Source organism: Antechinus flavipes, chromosome 4, assembly GCF_016432865.1.
Source record: "Antechinus flavipes isolate AdamAnt ecotype Samford, QLD, Australia chromosome 4, AdamAnt_v2, whole genome shotgun sequence".
Taxonomy (NCBI): Eukaryota; Metazoa; Chordata; class Mammalia; order Dasyuromorphia; family Dasyuridae; genus Antechinus; species Antechinus flavipes.
This window is the reverse complement of record NC_067401.1, coordinates 31,173,966-31,194,592: the sequence shown is the minus strand read 5'-3', so window position 1 is coordinate 31,194,592 and position 20,627 is coordinate 31,173,966. Positions and strand designations below refer to the sequence as shown.

Sequence of the window (20,627 nt, the reverse complement as noted above, 5' to 3'; positions counted from 1 at the left end):
ATTTATTTGATTTATATGATTAAGCTATATGACTTTGGATAAGCCCCTCTCTGAGTTACAGCATTTTTGTGCCTAGAAGAGAGGGAACTCAGGTGGATGATCTCTAAGCTTCCTCCCAGTTTTAACAACCTCAGGTCTTTTTGTATCCTACTTATGCCAGCTCATGCCCTTTTCCCTGTCCCCTCCAGACCTGAGGTTCTGAGCAGCTCAGTGGTAGCAGGTGGGCTCCCCAGAAAAGGACCCCAGAGTCTGGAAAGTACCTGGATCCATTTGCACAGCACATAGGATGGCTCCCAAAGATCCTTTTAATCAGCAGGCACATCCTTGGCATGGCACAGGCAGAGCTGACCCCTTCCCTCATGGTCCCTGTGACTGGAGGAAGCTGGGCTGGAGCAGAGCAGCTAAACTTGGCTCAGAAGCACAATGGTTCCCTCTCGTTGTAGGGAGCCCCTCCTCTTCTCTGGTTTTATAGCCCTCCCGTAGGTCCCCTCCTCTTTCCCAAGGGGTGGGCGTGGGGGGCGGGGAGGGGCAGGAGCAGGAGGAGTGGACAGAGACCCAGGGACTGCCTGATTTAACTCAGGAGGAAAATGCAGCTGTGTGGGGCTGACATTTGCGCTCTCAGCTGCCCAGGAAAATCTCAGATAGTGATTACTGCCAGAGTATTTCTTGGCAGTCTTAGGCGAAGAGTTTATCTGAGAAGAGGCTAGACTGACCTGGGAGAGAGCATAGACCTGCTCATTCCCTCCTCCCCAGTGAAATGGCATGGAATACAGGAGAATAAGAAATCTAGACCTGAAAAGGAAGCAGGGTCATCCTGAGTCTACAGCTAGAAAGGGAGCAGATGATCTTTGATCTACAGCTGAGAAGGAAACAAGGAAATTGTGAGTCTAGAACCAGGAATTGGGCAGAGGATTATAGAACGATAGCTTGAGAGGGAGTCAGGGAGTTCATGGATCTAGAACTGAGGGGAGGCAGATCTAAAGCTTGAGAGAAAGGCAAGGAGGTTGTGGATCTAGAGCTGAGAGCTTAGAGGAGGCAAAGCATCACTGATCTAGAGTTAGGAGGGTCTTACTACTTAATCTAACCTCTCCTCCTCCCATTTAGCAGATGACTAAACTGAAGGTGAGAATTTTGCCAGAGGGACTTGGCTACTGTCTTACAAGGGAATTGAATAGGGATTTGAACTCAGGTCCTCTCATGCTGGAGTCAAAATTCTGCACACAGTAGTTGTTTTGTTTAAGCATTTTAGGCCAGCTAGGTGTTATGGTAGATACAATCTGAGGGCTGGCATCAGGAAAATCTGAGTTCAAATTCAGCCTCACAAAGTCTCTAAGTAAGTCACCTCTGTCTGCCTCAGTTTCCTCAATTAAAAAGTGGGGATGATAATAGCATCTCTAATTCCTGAGGCAGGAGATCATGTTTGTAAAGAGCATGGCACAAGTGGATGAACTTGAGTACTGTGGAAATGGGGAAAAACATCTTCTCCCCAGAAAAAATAACTTCTGAGCCACCAGAGAAACAGAGCTATAATGATGTGTAAATAGAAACCCTCAATCATATTTCTTCACTGTTTACAGGCAACAACTATATGAGCAAGATTCATTTTATCTTTAAAGAGGTCTCTGTCATTAGAGATTCCTACCAATGATAGAAGTCTCATAAGACTAATCATACAGAAATGCATTCCCTCACAGGAACAAACCTGATTTTTAGCAACACCCGTGACCCCAAGTCTTACAGTCTTTCCCCCATTTCCTTTCTGCCACAAACTCCGGCTTATTAGCTGAGTACTTTCATCCAGCCCCCCAAACTGCTCAAATCCAATTTGTCCTCTAAGAAGCTGCTACCAAGAATGATCTTGCTTTAGATGAAGTTCTTTCTCTTTTAATCTAATCACTCATGTTATTTGATAATGCTCCTCCTCTCCACCCAGGAAACCAAAGATGGGAAAATCATATGATAATATATATGATCATTTGTGATAGCATGGCCACTGAATTTTATATAGCACCATATTTCCACAGTGGCTGGGGGTTTTGCTGGGGCTCTATATTTTCCATGATCATTATAAGAGACTCCTATATTTCATTTGATCTTCATAGCAACCCCATGAGGGAGAGATGCTATTATATCCCCATTTTATGGATAAGGAAACAGACTCGGAAGGGATAAATGACTTGCCTAGGATTGTGTAACTAGAGATTTTATGAAAAGAAATTTGAACTGAAGTCTTCCTGACTTCATACCCATATCACCCTGCCTCACTTCTAAGAATTGAATGGTAAGTTAGGGAGACCCAGGCTTAAATTCCGGCTTAGATCTAATTGTACAATGCTGGGCAAGTCGCTTAAATCCAAATGATGCTGATTTCCTAGCAGTTCCATCTCCCGTTGCTCTGTATTTTCCCTGGCTGTCTTCCATGGCCAAAATGCTCTCCTTCCTCAGCACTACTTCCTGGCTTCCTTCAAGTACCAATTCAAACCTTACCATCTACAAACCTTACCACAAAGCTTTTCTGATCACACTTCATGTCAGTATCTTCCCTCTGTTGGTTATCTCCAGTGGCCCATCTCTGGTCTGTATAGAGTTGTTAGTCTGTTGTCTCCCTCATTAGCCTGTGAGCTCCTTAAGAGCAGGGATGCTGTTTTGCCTTTCTTTGTACCCACAATGCTTAGTACAGAGCCTGCTATACAGTAGGTGCTTAATAAATACTTGTACTTCATCTGTAAAGTTGCCATAATAGTAGAACCTATCTCACAATCACCTTGTAAGAATCAAATCAGATTATAAATATAAAATACTATATAAAATGTCAGCTGTTTTGTGTTGTTATTAATGTTGTTGTTAATAATAAGGAAGGAAGAAGGGGAGAAGGAGAAAGAGAAAAAGGAGGAGGAATAGAAGAAAGCAAAGGAGAAGAAGAGGGAAGAGGAGAAAGAAAAGAAAGAGAGGAGGAAGAGGAAGAGAAGAAAAAGGAGGAGAAGGTGAAAAAGAAGAATGAGGAAAAGAAGAAAAAGAAAGAGGAAAGGAGAAGGAAAAGAAGGAGAAAAAGGAAGAGGAAGAGGAAGAGAAGTCCTTTTTGCTTAGAATGATAGGATAAACCTACAAGACGACTTGAAGATCATTGGTTAACTTAGTGCTACGAAAAGATTTGTCTCTCCCAAGGGAACTATGGGTTGTTTAAGGACAGGAAGCCTTATCAGACTTCTTTAGGCTGTCAGCCAATAAACATTTTTCTATGGCCCTGTGCTAGATGCTGTGAATACAAAGAAAAGAAAAGCATAGACCCTGCCCTCATTGGGCTCACAAGGGTGATTCAGAGTGTAAACAAGTCTAATATTGAACATATACTATTTTTTAGTAGGTGGGAAACCAGACGTGTAATTTCATCTATTTGTTGAATTCCTTAACACCCACATTCCACACTGGGAGTGGAATCCCCTTGTCAGATCTGATACAGATCAGCCCCACATTTGCCACCCATCCTCTTCAGGAATTGCTTAAAGGTATCCGGATTGAGACACCAGCCCAGGGTCACAGAGCTAAAGAAGGATCCCAGGCAAAACTGGAAGATCCATGTTCCTTAGCTCTCCTGCCTGCTTTCTCAGTACCCCTGCTCACCACTGCTCAGTGAGTACGTGATAGGAACCCAGAAGCTGAAGTACAAATGCCTTTTGGCAGATAGAAGCAGGCGCCTAAAGTCCAGGGGAAAGATCAGATCTGGAGACATAAAGCTGAGTCATCAGTAGAGCTGTGACAATTTCAGACCAATCAAGAAACCAGGAAGAAATGAAGGGGAATCTCACCTGATGGGTTTGATCTTGGCTTTCCCCAAATTATTATTGATGTCTTTGTCCTCTTCAAAGATGTATTGAGAACTTTTGGCTCGGAACAGGTATCCCCAGGGGCAGGACATTTTCGACTCTGGAGGAAAAACTCTTCCGTTTCTCAGATCTCACTCTTGGCTCTCTACTCTCAGGTAGGAGATGACAGGGCTGAGGAAGAGAAGGGACACTTTGGCACACAGTGGAGAAAAAAATCCATGAATAGTTCCAGCCCTTCCTAGGACTACGGCTACAGAACCAGAAAGGAGAGGAATACCTAACATTTATTTATTGTTACTTAGTATTATAAAGTGTACAATATTTGTTAACTTATTTGATCCTCTCAAAAACACTGTGAGTTAGATGCTATTATTATCCCATTTTACAGTTGAGGAAACTTTGCTGAGACACATTAAGTGAATGGCCCAGAGTCACATAGCTAGATAGAATCTGAATTTGAATTCAGGTATTCTTGATACTATACCTAGCATCAGAAGTGCCTAATTACCTAGAAATAGCCTTAGAGAGAATTCAGACAAATTCTTTATTTGATAGATGAGCAAGCTGGAGCCCAGACTGGGAAAATGTCCAGAGTCACAAAGACAGCAAGTGTCAATCAGTGTTTAAATACAGTCTCTTAACTCTGGCAACCCTTTGATCACATCACTATTTTTAAAATGTTGTTTCTTCCCCCGGTCCCTTCAAGTGCTTAAGGAAGTCATATTGTGAGTAAGAAAAAATTATTTTCTTTCTTAAGCTTTTGCCAAATAGTCACGTTAGAGGTATTTTTTTAAAAAGACTGAATCTCCCTATTTTACCAAGGCTTGAAGTACAGCAGCCACTCATGGGGCCAAATCCAGTGCTGATGGGCAGAGCAGCTTTGACAAACTTCATTTCCAATCTGGGCTGGTTCTCTTCCCCTTAGGCAGTTTATTGATACCTGTTCCCAGGGATTTAGTATATTGGTGCTGAATTTAGTAAGGACACCTACTTGATTTTCTCCCTAGCTCTAAATTATCCTCAGCCTCCCTGTTGGCAGGGATTAGAGGCATATGCCAGCATACCTCCTTTACAAAGACTTTGGTAACAAAAACAATCCCAAATGCGGAAATTCCCTCCGCTGATAAAAAAAAAAAAAAAAAAAAAAAAGTAATTCATCCATAACTGTAAATTACATGTATGCTTTAGTTGAAAAATCAGTAGGGTTTTTTTCATAATTAATCTGATAATGACAAAATTGGAGGTGTGAGAGATCGTTTAGTCCAACCCATAATTAAGGACAAATTAAGAATATTCCAAACAGGCAGGCTGTGAATGCCAAGGTCTCAACCCTTCCAAGTTCAATAGCACTTGTGCCCTCACCAAAAGTTAAAGGAGCATTTATACTCTCCTCTGGGAGAGCAGTTTTGCATACAACCATATTTCCCCTTTTCATTTCAAAAGGGAGTGTCTCAGCTGGCTGAACTGTTAGCCAATTTATGATGATGACTAGTGCCAGTCAACAACCTGGTCTTGCTGTTACATCAACCCCACAGCCCGAGAGCATCTTCTTGGAGAGCTCCACCTAGAGGGAACTCACTATCACCTGAGATAGCCCATTCCTCTTTTGGTGAGCTAATTATTACAGGGTTTTGTGGTGAAAAGCATAAGATTTGAAGCAGATGAACTTGATTTGAATTCCATCTCTGTTTCTTACTTATTATCTTAGTCAAATCTCTGGACCTCAGTTTCCTCATCTGAACAATCACGAGTTGTGTTCAATGGCTACTAAATTTCCTTCCAGCTCTGGATCTGTGATCCTCAAATCCTAATCACCCAGTTTTCAACCATCTCTTATCAACACCACAATGGATGTTAGACTTACTAGCTAATATCAGTTATGGTCTCTTCCCTTCATTTCAAGAATTTTCATTTTTTTCAGGTAACTTTGGTAATTACTACCTCCTGTTTCCATTTAAATTTATGGAGTCTGGAGGAGAGGGAAAAGTTCTTGGGAAGAGAAAGTAGTCAAAAAAGAGCTGGACGTGAATTTGGAGTCAAAGAACCTGGATTCAAATTTCATTTCTTTGAGACTTGGTCAAGTCATTAGAACTCCTAGTTTCCTCCTCTGCATAATGAAAAGATTAGATTGACTTAAAGGTCCCTTCTATTTCTATGACCCATGAAACTCAAAATTGTGTCTTTAAAAAAGAATCAAATAAAAATGAACTGATGTAGAGGGAAATGGGCAGAACCAGGACAACAACATACACAGTAACAGCAAATATTGTACAAAGAACAATTGTGAATAACTTAGCTATTCTCCAAAATATAGTGATCTAATCCCAAAGAAGTCATAATGAAAAATTATCTGCCTTTTGAGTAAGAACTAATGATATATACTCAGAATATGCTCAACATATTGAGTATATACTCAAATGTAATACTCAATATTATTGAATATATTCAAAACTTTAAAAACCTCAAAGAATATTAAAAATATTTTTACATGTAATCGGGGGAAATGTTGCTTAAAAAGTTAAAAACAAATGAAAACAAAACAAAAAAAGAAAAGAATAGAAAAAGAGCCAAGAAGGGGAACCAATACTTAGATAATACTCTGGAAGGCCTGCAGAATAGTGCCAGTGGGCTCTCTAGACTTTTCAAGAATATCCCCAAATAGCCATGACAGCTTCCGCAGACAATTTCTCATTGAAAGAAATCTGAGCTGAAGCTTTGATTGTTATTTAAAATGACTTAACCATCAAGCCTGGAGCTAGTAAGTTCTGTTTTTAGGTTTTCATATTAGCTTTAAAGTTAGCAGCAGAATATTCCCATTTGCCCTCTCAGTGCTTTCAAGCTACCAACAACCTCTTTCAAAGAGAGCGTAGTCCTGATTCACTGCTAATGTAGATGGCACACCTTTGCAGGTTCCCCGACAGGACTTTGCAGGTAAGAGCAGAAAGGGAGAAAGTCTCTTTACCCAAGAGCCTGAGCTGCAAGAAGTCAAGTCAGAAGCAGCTAGCTTCCTTATGCCCTTACCTGGATGGGATGGCAGAGTGCAAATATCACAGGCAGGCTGTGAATGCCAAGGTCTCAACCCTTCCAAGTCCAATAGCACTTATGCCCTCACCAAAAGTTAAAGGAGCATTTATACTCTCCTCTGGGAGAGCAGTTTTGCATACAACCATATTTCCCCTTTTCATTTCAAAAGGGAGTGTCTCAGCTAGCTGAACTGTTAGCCAATTTATGATGATGACTAGTGCCTGTCAACAACCTGGTCTTGCTGTTACATCAGCCCCACAGCCCGAGAGCATCTCTAGGAGGTCCACCCCTTCCTGGTCTCAGGTCTAAAGAAAGATGAACTTTTTGACCAGAACATCAGGTCATGTTGAAGAGCCATCATCTGGGAATTTAATCATACCCTATTACCTCATTTTCTGGAGCTGGGAAATTCTAATTCTTTCAACATCTTTCATTCTCTCTTCTTTTCCTCCTTCTCTTCTCTCTTCCTCCCCCTCTCTCTTCCCTCCCTTCTTTCACTTCCCCCCTTTTGTCCCAACTCCAACCTCCATATGGAATACTCAGAATTTATCCCCTCCTCCCTTAACCCTGTTTTCAATTTCGTAAATTGAGACAGAGTTTCAGAAGCTTGGACACATTACCATTTTCCTAGCTTAGAGGAAAATGTTCAGGTTACAAAGTTGTTAAGCTTCAGAACAAGTTAACAGGCTTCAGAACAAGTTAACAGTTTGCAGACATTATCTATGAGGTCTTTAGGGAAGGACAAAAAGCAAACCAAGTGAGAAAAAAAAAGCTGGAACAGAGATTCCATATATTGATCCCACTTTAATTCACAGAGAAAATTTGCCTGGAAAGAAAGATGTTTTTGTTTTTTTCTTACTCAAAAAGAAAGAAGGGAGATATCTTTGGGTTTCTTGAATGAATAGAACTTCTGAATTTCTGGTCTAGGTCCTAGGTGCTGAAATTTGACTCCTCAGAGTTTAAATACAGCATGTATGTGCTAATGAATTGATTCTGGTCTTATAGGATTGCAGTGTCCTGAGGTTGGAAAGGTCACTTTCTTTCAGCTCCAAACAAATTCATGCTTATACAATTCATAGACTTAGAATTCATCCTGTTTCTTAGCCAACAGACAAGCTGATTAGCTAATACAATCTTCTGGCTAGAAGGTGCCTTGAAGACCATCTAACCCATATTACAGGAAAGAAAACTGAAACCTAGAGATGGGAAGACACATTTTAGAATGGACTTTAAGGTTTTCTTTCTCCTCAGTACAAATCTTACCTTTGGCTCTGGCTCTGGCTCTGGTTTTCCAGTTTAACCAGACAATCTGACTTCTAGCTCCTGTCCCATGGTTTCATTTCTTCACGACTTCCTTCATATTGTTTTACCTCCTAGATTGTCCTTCCTCTAATCTCTTTCCCTATAATCAAATCCTGCTCAAAGTTGGCTTTCTTCCCACCTCTCTCCTCTCTCCTTTTAAAGAAGTCTTGTCCCCAAATGATCATACCTGTCACCAATCAAATGAATTACAACTGCCTGATCTTCCTAGCTTCCACACCTTATGTTTATTTACTTTTTTTTTGCAATTTGGACTTCAGCATATTTCAAAGCTTGCATATTTTCTTTATATGTTCTTGCACTGTAATACATGATTTTTTTCACCTAGGTCATTAATTGACCAACTTTAGGGTAGTGACATAATAAGACTTAAGCATGGGAAAAGTTTATTAAATTTGGGATTAGGAGACCTGGATTTAAATTTCAGCTCTCCTACTTTCTGGTGGTGTGATCTTAGGTGAGTCATAGCATCAGACTTTTAAAGCTCTAAGGGACCTTAGAGACCATTTAGCTCAACCCAATTATTTTATAAAAGAAGAAACTGTACCCCAGAGACATTAAAAGATGGTTTCAAAGGGATAGCAGAGAAATTTGGGTGATGTTAAAAAAAGACATTAATAAAATTTTATTAGAAATAAATATAATTAATTTTCTTCTTCAGACACTCCCACATTAATTCTTTGCAGAGGTGGAAGATATACAACATTACACACACAAACACATACACACACACACACATACACATTAAGACTTTGGAGTTTCTAGAATATTTCAATTGCTTAATATAGTTATTTGCCATATATTTTATACCCCCTAAACATAGTCAGTGATCAGATTAGGAACCCCTATCATAAGATATCAGAATTGGAATCGATATTGAGACTCAGGTTCTCTAATATTTTCAGATTAGAGATTAAAAGCTTTCATTCATTACTTCAAAGGAGATTGCACAGAATTAAGTCCTTTGCAAATCTTAAAATACTTTATAAATGTTGGCTATTATTATTATTTAAAGAAGGGAGTAATTCAATTTCAAACAGAATCCCTGGCAGTCTTCCAGGCAGATCAGAAGTCACAGTCTAGGAGATGCCTAAGATCTGGCATATAAATCCATTATTCTCTGCCTGATCTGATCTTACATTAGTTCTAGGATCCCCATTTTAAGAAGGATATAGGCAATCAAGGCCACATCTAGAAGAGATCAGTCAGAATGACAAGAGGAAAGCCAAATGAAGATGTCCAAGAAAAATAGGCAGTGATTGTTCTGTAGTAGAAGAGAATGAATAGGGTCTCAATACCTGTGTTCAAATATTTGGAGGATTAAACTCATCTTGTCAAGCCGTCATTTTACAGATGAGGAAACCGAGTCACAGATTGAGTGGCTTAATTGGGGTTGTAGCGGCAGTAAATTGTCAGAACTGACTCCAAAGTGAATGCTCTTTTTGACTCACTACAAGGAGAAGCTTTGTAATGAGAATAATGTTTCAGGACTTGAGTTCTTTTCTTCCCCGTCCTCCTCCCCCAGATGTCAAGTCAAGGCAGAATGACCATTTGTTAGGAATGTTGTTTAGATGGGGCTTGACCTCCATTCCAACTCAGAGATTCCATGATTCTATAATTGACTAAGGCACACGTGGGTCCAAAAAAAAGTACCGGAGGACATTCTTTGGTTCGATCAGAGATTAGATGAGATAATTCATAAGAATCATAACTGGGAATGTAAAATGAGAGGATAAGCTTCAGAAATTCAGTTTTATTCTTCAGATTCCCTTCAGTTCAAAATTCTATAATCTTATGAATAATTCAATTTAATTCAATTACCTTGAGTTTATTTTATAGTGCTTTGTGTATAGCTTCTAGAGTGGAAGACAAAGGCTGTTTCATTCTTTTTATTTCCAGAACTACGACAGTGCTTGGCACCTGATTTTGTGGGACCAGATCTGTGATTTTGCTGGTACATGGATCACATGACCAAGAACTCTCTCTATCAATGTGGATTGCAATTTGTAACTTTAGCAAGTTTCTGGGGATGCTAAGAGGAATAGCCCAGGCTCAGAAAATATATCTAGAAATGGTGTCCAGAATCCCAGATCTTCTTGATCGGGAGACTGGCTGTCTAATCACTTTATTGTGTTGTCTTTGTAAGTACATGAAAAATAACTGATTGGTTGGTTAATTCAACATTTATTAAGCATCTCCTAGATATGGATAATGATGATGATTATGATGAAGACTACAGTGATGATAGTGAAAAGCATTTATAGAGGGAATAAAGATATAAGTGCTCCTTAATTACCTGCTACATGCCAGTTTCTCTGATAAATAATTATCACTAAGTTAGGCACTTTCATGTGGAGATAAGATGTGATTGTTGTCCTCATGGAGTTAAAATAGGAATAAATGATATAAGTAGATTATTTCTAAGAATTAAAAATATATGATAAATGTATCAAAGACATCAAGATAAGATATTTTTCTGAGAGCTGTTTCCAGTGAGGGATGAATGGGATAGGACCATTAGGAGGGTTCATGGAGGAGGTGGCTTTTAATTTAGTCTTTAAAGAATGATAATAACAAGATTATGTGATGATCAACTGTGATGGACTTGGCTCTTCTCAACATTGTAGCGATTCAAGGCAATTCCAACAGACTTGGGATGGAAAATACATCCAAAGACAGAACTATGGAGACTGAATGTGGATCAAATCATAGTATTTTTACCTTTTTGTTTGTCTTTTCCTTCTCACTTTTTTTTTCTCTTTGGTCTGGTCTTTCTTGCACAATATGACAAATATGTAAATATGTTTGAAAGACTTGCACATATTTAACCTATATCAGATTGCTTGCTGTCTTGAGAAGGGGAGAGACAAAGGAGGGAGGGAGAAAATTTTGGAACACAGTTTTACAAAAACAAATGTTGAAAACTATCTTTATGTGTATTGAGAAAAATAAAATACTATTGAGAAAAAAATAATAGGTTATTATTCAATAGATAAAATTATCATGCCCAGGAAGACAGATCAATTGTAGGGTAGAAGGCAATAGTTATCTTCAGTGTTCTAATGAAGATACTAGCCCCTATTTCACTTCCACATGTATGTTTAATTAATTAATTAAAATAGGGAATATGGATCTCATGTTTAATGTTAAGTTGGCCCATCCACTCGCCATAGAGGATTCATTGTAAATTTTAGAAGAGAAATGATGAAGTAAGACACTTTTTGGTGACAGAGCAGCACAGTTCAAAGACATCTGTTCATCTGGGTGACTTTTCTTATGTGTTGGGTACATGTGGTTTCCTACACAGTATATGACACTAGGCAAAACTCTGTGCATTGGACTGAGCTATGAGCTGCTGGAGTGCTTGGGTGTAGAGCGTAGTTAAGGGCTAGTCGATGATGATTCCATATCACATGGTTTAAACACATCAAACAACACATCAAAATCCCTTCCATTATTTCTTAGGCTTGACTGTGACTTGTGATGCCTTTGGAATGTAACTTTTAGTGTAGTCCCCATTTCCATAATTCTAGACCAGGGGTTCTTAACCTTTTCATTGATGAGGCCTAATGACTCCTTCTTAGAATTCTTTCTTTCAAAATTCACATTTGAAAGAAATGCTAAATTTCAGTCAAGGGATAAGAAATAAGTAAGAACAAATAAAGATTTAATTCTTTTTCCAATCCAAGTTCATGAAATCTATCCCTTGAAATCTGTCAGAAGACTTGGGACCTCAAATAATCCCTGTCCTAGAGGATCAAATTTAGTTAACCTGTGTTGAAACAATGAATGGTCATTCTGGCTATGATGTTGTAAAAATATTCTTTAGCTTTGATGACTGTCATTGACTATGTCAACTATATCTATATCTGAATCCTTTTCTGTTCTCTTAGGTGTCAGATGTTATAGGACTTCTACAGTCATATTTGTGGGACACTAAGGATTAAAGAAAAAGAAGAGGAGCAATCCATAGAAAAGAGTATGAATAAAAGTTAAAGAAGAAGGAAAGTGTAAAGTGTGTTGAGGATGCAGGTAATAGTCCAATGTTTCTGTAACATACCCTATTTAGAGGAGATTAAGATGAGAGAAGATCAGAAAAATGAAGTGGCTCTAGTCCAAGGAAGACATTGAACAACAGGCAAAAGAATTTGAACTTTACTCAGAAGACAATGGAATTATTTTTAAGTAGGGAAATAGCTGACCACATCCATACACAAGGAAGATGAATTGGGGAGCACAGTGAAGGAGAGACTGACAGGGTGAAAAAATAGAAAACTTGATAGAAGACTGGTGCAATGGCCCAGGATGATGCCTTTGCTAGGTGGCAGCAGTAGGCATTAAGAGAAGAGGATAGATGCAAGAAATGGTGTGGAGGAAGAGTCATCTGAAATGAGTAACCATTCATAATCATGCTTATATGATATAAAAATGCAAATCTGTGATACATTTGTGTGTTTTTTTTTTCAGCCTATTATTCTGCCCTCCAGATCTCAGAGCCCATACTGCTGCTTATAGGTCTTTCTGGCACACATTCAGCAGATTCTCTCTTCTGGTGATGGAAAGAACAGGTAAATCCTAGCCCCTGCCTAGTGTTAGGAGAGAAAAGAATCTCATAGATTTCTAGGAGTTAGGGGTGGAGCCAAGATAGTGGAGTAAAGATAGGAAGCTCTTGATCTCTCCCAGTTTCTCTCAAAACAACATGAAACTAAGCCTCTGAACAGTCTGATGGAATAAAACCATTCTCCAGTTCAAGAGATTGGAAAAATTTCAAGAAAAGTTAGTCTAACAGGAGTGAAAAGGATGTTCAACCCAGCTCAGACAGACTCTGGGAAAGTTGGTGAGAGGGTCTTAATCACAGCAAATCAGAAACTAAGACCCTTGGTCCTGGCTCAGTAGAGGAGCAGATCTTTGGAACAGCCTTCAGTCACAGCTCAGAAGGCAAACTCTGGGAAAACAAGCAGTTTCCTGGAAAGAGCAGGCAAAGCTATCCCCTGCAAACACAAGGGTCCCTGTGCATTAAAATTCCTAGAAAATATATTAAGCCAGTTACAGGAAGAAATAGACAGCAGGACTATATTAGTGGGGACCTCAACCTTTCCCTCTTAGAATCAGAAACATCTAACTACCAAATAAACAAAGAAACTAGGGAAGCTAATAGGATCCTAGAAAACCTAGATATGATAGACTTTTGGAGAAAATTGAATAGAAACAAAAGGAATACACCTTTTGGTCAGCAGTACATGGCACCTACACAAAAATTGACTGTGTATTAGGGTATAAGAACCTCATAAGCAAATGCAGAAAGGCAGAAATAGTAAATGTTTCCTTTTCATACCACAATGCAATAAAAATTACATTCAATAAAAGGCCAGGGAAAGATAGACTAAAAGCCAATCGAATTCTAAAAAATGAGTGGGTCAAATAACAAATCACAGAAACAATTCATAATTTCATCCAAGAGAGTGACAATAATGAGACAACATACCAAAACTTATAGTATTCAGCCAAAGCAGTTCTTAGGGGAAATTTTATATCTCCAATTAGCTTCATGAATAAAATAAAGAGGAGTTCAATGTATTGGGCATGCAACTAAAAAAAGTGACCCACACTTAACACTGTACACCAAGATAAAGTCAAAATGGGTTCATGATCTAGGCATAAAGAATGAGATTATAAATAAATTGGAAGAGCATAGGATAATTTACCTCTCAGACCTGTGGAAGAGGGAGGAATTTATGACCAAAGAAGAACTAGAGATCACTATTGACCACAAAATAGAAAAAATTGAAAAGTTTTTGTACAAACAAAACAAATGCAGACAAGATTAAAAGGGAAACAATAAACTGGGGAAACATTTTTATAATCAAAGGTTCTGATAAAGGTCTCATTTCCAAAATATATATAGAATTGACTCTAATTTATAAGAAATCAAACCATTCTCCAATTGATAAATGGTCAAAGGATATGAACAGACAATTCTCAGATGAAGAAATTGAAACTATTTATAGTCATATGAAAATATGATCCAAACCATTATTAATCAGAGAAATGCAAATTAAGACAACTCTGAGATACCACTACACACCTGTCAGATTGGCTAGAGTGACAGGGAAAGATAATGTGGAATGTTGGAGGGGATGTGGGAAAACAGGGACACTGATACATTGTTGGTGGAATTGTGAACACATCCAGCCATTCTGGAGAGCAATTTGGAACTATGCTTAAAAAGTTATCAAACTGTGCATACCCTTTGATCCAGCAGTGTTTCTACTGGTCTTATACCCCAAAGAGATACTAAAGAAGGGAAAGGAACCTGTATGTGCCAAAATGTTTGTGGCAGCCCTGTTTGTAGTGGCTAGAAGCTGGAAAATGAATGGATGCCCGTCAATTGGAGAATGGTTGAGTAAATTACGGTATATGAACATTATGGAATATTATTGTTCTATAAGGAATGACCAGCGGGATGAATACAGAGAGGACTGGCGAGACTTACATGAACTGATGCTGAGTGAAATGAGCAGAACCAGGAGATCATTATATACCTCAACAATGATACTGTATGAGGATGTATTCTGATGGAAGTAAATCTCTTCGATAAAGAGAGTTAATTCAGTTTCAATGGATCAAAGATGGACAGAAGCAGCTACACCCAAAGAAAGAACACTGGGAAATGAATATAAACTGTTTGCATTTTTGTTTTTCTTCCCAGGTTATTTATACCTTCTGAATTCAATTCTCCCTGTGCAACAAGAAAACTGTTCAGTTCTGCACATATATATTGTATCTAGGATATACTGTAACTTATTCAACATGTAAAGGACTGCTTGCCATCTGGGGGAGGGGGTGGAGGGAGGGAGGGGAAAAATCAGAACAGAAGTGAATGCAAGGGATAATGTTATAAAAAATTATCCTGGCATTGGTTCTATCAATAACAAGTTATTAAGGGAAAAAAATTAAAGCTTTCTAGTTTCAAAATATATACATGGATAATTTTCAACATTCACCTTTACTAAATCTTGTGTTTTAAATTTTTCCCCTCCCTTTCCTCCACCTTCTTCCCTCAATGGCAAGTAATCCAATCTATGTTAAATATGTGCAATTTTTCTGTGCCTATTTCCACAAATATCATGTTGCACAAGAAAAATCAGATCAAAAAGGGAAAAATGAGGAAGAAAACAAAATGCAAGCATACAACAACAAAAAGTGAAAATACTATGTTGTAATCCACATTCAGTTCCCACAATCCTCTGGTTGTAGATGGCTCTCTTCATCAAAAGACCATTGGAGGGGCAGCTAGGTGGTACAGTGGATAGAGCACCAGCCCTGAAGTCAGGAGGACCTGAGTTCAAATCTGACCTCAGACACTTAACACTTCCTCACTGTGTGACCCTGGGCAAGTCACTTAATGCCAATTGCCTCAGCAAAAAATAAAAAATAAAAAAAATAAAAGACCATCGGAACTGGTCTTAATCACCTCAGTGTTGATGAGAGCCACATCCATTGATCATCATACAGTCTTATTGTTGCTGTGTACAGTGATCTCCTGGTTCTGCTCATTTCACTTAATATCAGTTCATGTAAGTCCTTCCAGGCCTTTCTGAAATCATCCTGTTGATCATTTCTTATAGAACAATAATATTCCATTACATTTATATATCATAACTTATTCAGCCATTCCCCAACTGATGGACATCCACTCAGTTTCCAGTTTCTTGCCACTACAAAAAAGGCTGCCATAAACACTTTTGCACATACAGGTCCCTTTCTCTGTTAAGGTTCCTTCTAACTCTATATCTGTGATACTATATCAATCAATGAAGATTTATCATAATGAGCACACAACTCTGTGCCAAACACTATGAATAAAAAGACAAAAGTGAAACAATTACTGCTCTCAAGTCCTGCCCAGCATGGTGTGCCCTCATTAGAGAAGGTTCTGTGCCATATGAGCAAAGCAGAATTGAATTAGCTCAGAAGAAATGTGAGATGTGCACAGTTAGAGAGTTCACCACAAATGTTCATGTCCAACCTGTAGCAGAGCATTCCAAACTCATATTGATCCTGACTGGTCCGACACACTGTAACTCAACTTTAATCTAGTGATATTTTGGTCCTCTCTGAAGAACAGCAAGTGTGTGTGCCACGTGTGCATGCGCATATGTGTGTGTGCATGTGTAAAACATGCAATGACTTTTAGATGATTTTTTGTTTTCTAGTCTTTAGGATCCAATGATTTTTTTTTCTGTTTTTAACTTGAGTACTTGCTTTTGAATTCTGAGGATGTTTTTCCTAGAAATATGACCCATGCACATTTAGCAGAAAGAGAGAGTTCATTAGACCTCGTATGAACTCATCATTCAGGATTATTACCACTCCCTTTTTATCCTTTCTATACTTGATAGCTGACCTAGCTGGAAGAGTGCCAGAGTTCTGGTGGTACGTGGGGAGAAGAAGGTAGAGAAAGATAAGAATGATGGCCCACATGGAGGCTGCATAAGGGACTGAGAGCAAACTGAAGCTAAATGGTAGAGGTTTGAGGATAATCTGTAGATTATCAGTAGTTGTCCCTATCAATAGTGATAATTCAGAGTTGATTATATAATTCTTTGTTGATTTATGGAGTTTTCTGAGCCAAGTTGCCAGGAAAAAGGAATACTTTTTTCTCCTCAATTCCAGGAATTGGAAGTACAAAGAGGGACAGATCAATAAGGCATAGGGTCTTCATAGAGGAGTAAGCTAAACTTCAAAGGATGGGTAAGATTGGAAAAGATTCCAGGCCAAGAAATTGGTTTCTAGGCAGGTCTCTTACATTGGATTAATTCATTCAAATATAATAGGATGTCTGCCATAATGGGATGGACTCAGGTCTGGGAAAGGCTTGGAGACAATAATAAGCATGAGCCCCCCAGTAAGTCAGGGAAAATACACTTACATGCACATAATTAGAATTCAAACTGATGTGTGATAAGGGATGTAAGTCTAGGTGACAGAGAGATCATTACTAGCTGAAAGAATCAGGTAAAATTTCATGGAAAAAGTTATCAGGTAACCTCAATTTTTAAGTATAGACAGAATTTAAACATATGAGGAGGACACTGTATGTGCAAAGGCACAGAAATGGGAAATTGTGGGAAGGATTCAGTGAATGGTGAGTAATTCAGTTTGGCTGTGCCAAAAAGCCAGTGTAAGGGATGCCTTATTGGTGTGTAAAAACATGAGAAGAGATTAGGAAAGCGAGATGAAGGCCAGATTGTGGAAGACTTTTTCTCCCCTTCCCCTCTTCTTTTCCCTCCCTCCTCTCTTCACTCTGGACTCAAAGTCAGGAAATCTAAGGGTCAAGGTCTGGTTCTAAGATTTCCTAGTTGTGTGACTGTGTGACTTTGAAACTATCTATCCCTCTGATGGAGTCGAATGAGCACTGGATTTAGAGAGAAGTGGATTCAAATTGTGGTTCCATTCTTTCAAGTCATATCACCTCTGTGGGCCTCAGTATTTCCCTCTATAAAATGAAGGGGTTGATCTAAATGATTTTTTAGATCTCATTCTCAAAGTCAGGAAATCTAAGGGTCAAAGTCTGGTTCTAAGATTTCATAGTTGTGTGACTCTGAAACTAACATCCTGATAAGTCAAATGAGCACTGAATTTGGAGAGAAGTCTAATCCTGGTTCTACTCTTTCAAATCACATGACCTCTCTGAGCCTCAGTTTCCCCCTCTGTAAAATGAAGGGATTGAACTAGATGATTTCTCAGGTCTCTGAGTCTTGTGACCCCAGTAGGGAACTATACTTTTTTTTTTTTTACTAGGGCATCTCGTAAAATCCCCTGAATCTGGGTAAGCAATAGATATGCTCAAAGACAGAGACTGAATGGGCAGCTGCAGAAAAATGGGAGAAAAGGAAAAAGGCATTCTGGATTTTGTATAGTTTTTATTCAAGTGACCAAGGCACCCAGTACACTATTTGGCAAATGACTTCAAATATACTTGATGTGGCTGGGATGGTTTCAGAAGACTCTCTCATCTCTTCAAAGGTTACCACAAGTACTTATGATTCAGGGGCATTGTTCCCAGCAGCCTTCTGTCCCTCAACATCTCTGCTTATTCTTCAAAAAAGCCCTGACAATCTGCTGGAAACAAGAAGGATTCATCTGCTTTTTTACAGGTAGGGAAACTAAAGTAGGGTGGAATGGCCCATTAACTCATTCAAGGCTATTTCACTGAGCCTTGTTTTAAACTCTGTACTATCCTGAAATAATATTTTGAAAATACTTAAATATACTATGATGAGCCTGTGCCATTTCCTTAAAGGAGAGAGCAATCACTGAGAAGAACTGATGCTAGGGAAAAAAGTAATGTGTTAATCTGAGGGTCTTCTCTCAAATTAGGCTGTTTTCTTCTCTGCTCATCCCCCAATGGGAAAGAATTAGAGATTTAGGGCTGGCAGAGAAACCATGCAGGTCATCCAATCCACCTTCCATTCATGTTACGGAAGGAGAAGGAAGCTTGAAGAGTGATTCACCAAAGAAGATTAAGCTAGTAAGAAGAGATGGGATCTGAATCCTGTTTGCTAAATCCATATCCAGTGTTTTGTCACTACAAGTGAAAAAGAAAAGAAGGAAGGAAATAAAGAATGAAGAAAGGAAGAAAGAAAAGACAGAAGGGAGGAAAGGAGGGAGGGAGGGAGGAAAAAAGGAAGGAAGGAAAGAAGGGAGGAAGAAGGAAGAGAGAAAAGAAAGGAAAGGAAAGAAAGAATGTGGGTGGGAAAGAAGAAAGAAAGGGAGAGAGGGAGGGAGGGAGGGGGAAGGAAGGAAGGAAAGAAGGAAAGGAGGAAGAGAGGGAGGAGAGAAAGAGAAAGGAAGGAAGGAAGGAAAGGAGGGAGGGGGAAGGAAGCAAGCAAGGAAGGAAGGAAGGGAGGGAGGAAAGAAAAAAGGAAGGAAGGGAGGAAGGAGGAAAGAAGGAAGGAAAGGAGGGAGGAGGGAGGAAAAAAGGAAGGGAGGGAGGAAGGAAGAAATTGCTTTGACAGTTTTTCATTGCCAAATTTCATTGCTTAGCCCAGCAGTCAAGACTTAGAGTCTGAGGAATTGACTTCAAGTCCTAGTTCACCATTTATTTTTTACCTATGTGACATTGGCTGATTCACACAATCTTCTGGAGCTCAGTCTTCTCCTCTGTAAAATGGGGTGGGGGCGGGAGTTGGAGTGGGTGATCTCTGAGTTTCTGTCCTGTCCTAAATCTATGATTCCTATAGAAATGCAAAGGACAGTGCAGTCTACAGATATACTCTTTGTTTCTACTGTAATATGGGTGTTGACCACTGGAGGGAGGAAGTTACATGAATTCAATGAACTGTATAGGTGAGAACACATCTCTTCCCAGAGCCTCAGTGTGAAGCACATTTGAGTTAGGGATGCCTCAGAGCCACCTAGAACAGCCTCCTCATTTTGAGATCTAGATGAGGAAACTGAGGTCCAAGGGGGTAATATAATTCCCCCAAAGTCATGTAAGTAATAATTCCAAAACTGATTTGAACCCAGACCCCTTGACTCCTGAGCCAGTGCTCTTTCCATTCACTTCTCAGTAGAATTGTCCTGGATTCTCTGAAGAGTCTGCGGCCTGCCAGTGAGGCCAGCAACTCTTGGCAGAAGATAGGTTTGTATTTCTCTCTGTTCCTGGATCATGGTTCATTTGGCACTGGGACAGTGTCTGACTCCTTCCATTGCCTGACATGAGGCAGGGCAGCATTTGGTTGGTTTCCTGAGAGACCGGCATTTCCTGCCAGTCCTTCAAAGCTCCACAACACTCCACAGATCCTCCCCTCCTCTCTCCAACATGATCCTTTTTTTCTCCCCTTCCATTGTTCCCATTCTTTCTCCTCCTCTCTCTTTCCCCTTTCCCTTCTTTCCTTTGCTTCTTTCTTGTCTCCTTTCCTTCCTTCTCTCCTTCCACTCTCCCTCTCCCTTCCCTCTCCTCTCCCTCTTTTTATTTCTCTTCTCCCTCTCCTTCCTCTTCTCTCCCTTCTCTCTCTCCTTCCTCTCCTCACTCTGCTCTCAGTCAGGAAATTTAAGGGTCAAAGTCTGGTTCTAAGATCTCCTAGCTGTGTGACTTTGGACAAATCATCTTATTGCCCTTCCCCCCTTTCAGTTTCCTCATCTGTAAAATGGAATCAGTAATATGTGACAGCTATCTCAAATGTCTGTTATGAAGCAACCACTTTGTAAACTCTGTGGCACAAGGCAAAGAAAACTAGCTCGATAGTCAGAGGACCTGACTTCAAATCCCCACTGTGCTGTGATGCTTGCTATCTGTGTGACCTGAGTCAAGTGATTTCACTCTAGTTCCCTCATCTGCAAAAATAAAGGAATGGGACCAAATGGCTTATAGAGATCCTTCCAGCTCTAAATCTATTATCCTATGATCTAATTCAGAAGTCGACATACTCCTGCTTCATAGAATGCACCTCT

At 39.5% G+C, this 20,627-nt stretch overlaps 1 protein-coding gene across 2 annotated transcripts in view; it reads right to left on the bottom strand.

Annotated features, from left to right (window-relative positions):
* The window catches only part of NOS2 (nitric oxide synthase 2), a 47,805-nt gene extending 43,889 nt beyond the window's left edge, over window positions 1–3,916 (bottom strand). The window contains exon 1 of one of the 2 annotated variants that reach the window (XM_051992350.1): window positions 3,807–3,916. In XM_051992350.1, the coding sequence (XP_051848310.1) occupies window positions 3,807–3,916 (110 nt within the window). Of the gene's footprint in view, window positions 1–260; window positions 368–3,806 lie in introns of those variants that run through there. The other variant, XM_051992352.1, reaches the window with a different exon arrangement.
* Window positions 3,917–20,627: the final 16,711 nt, after the last annotated feature.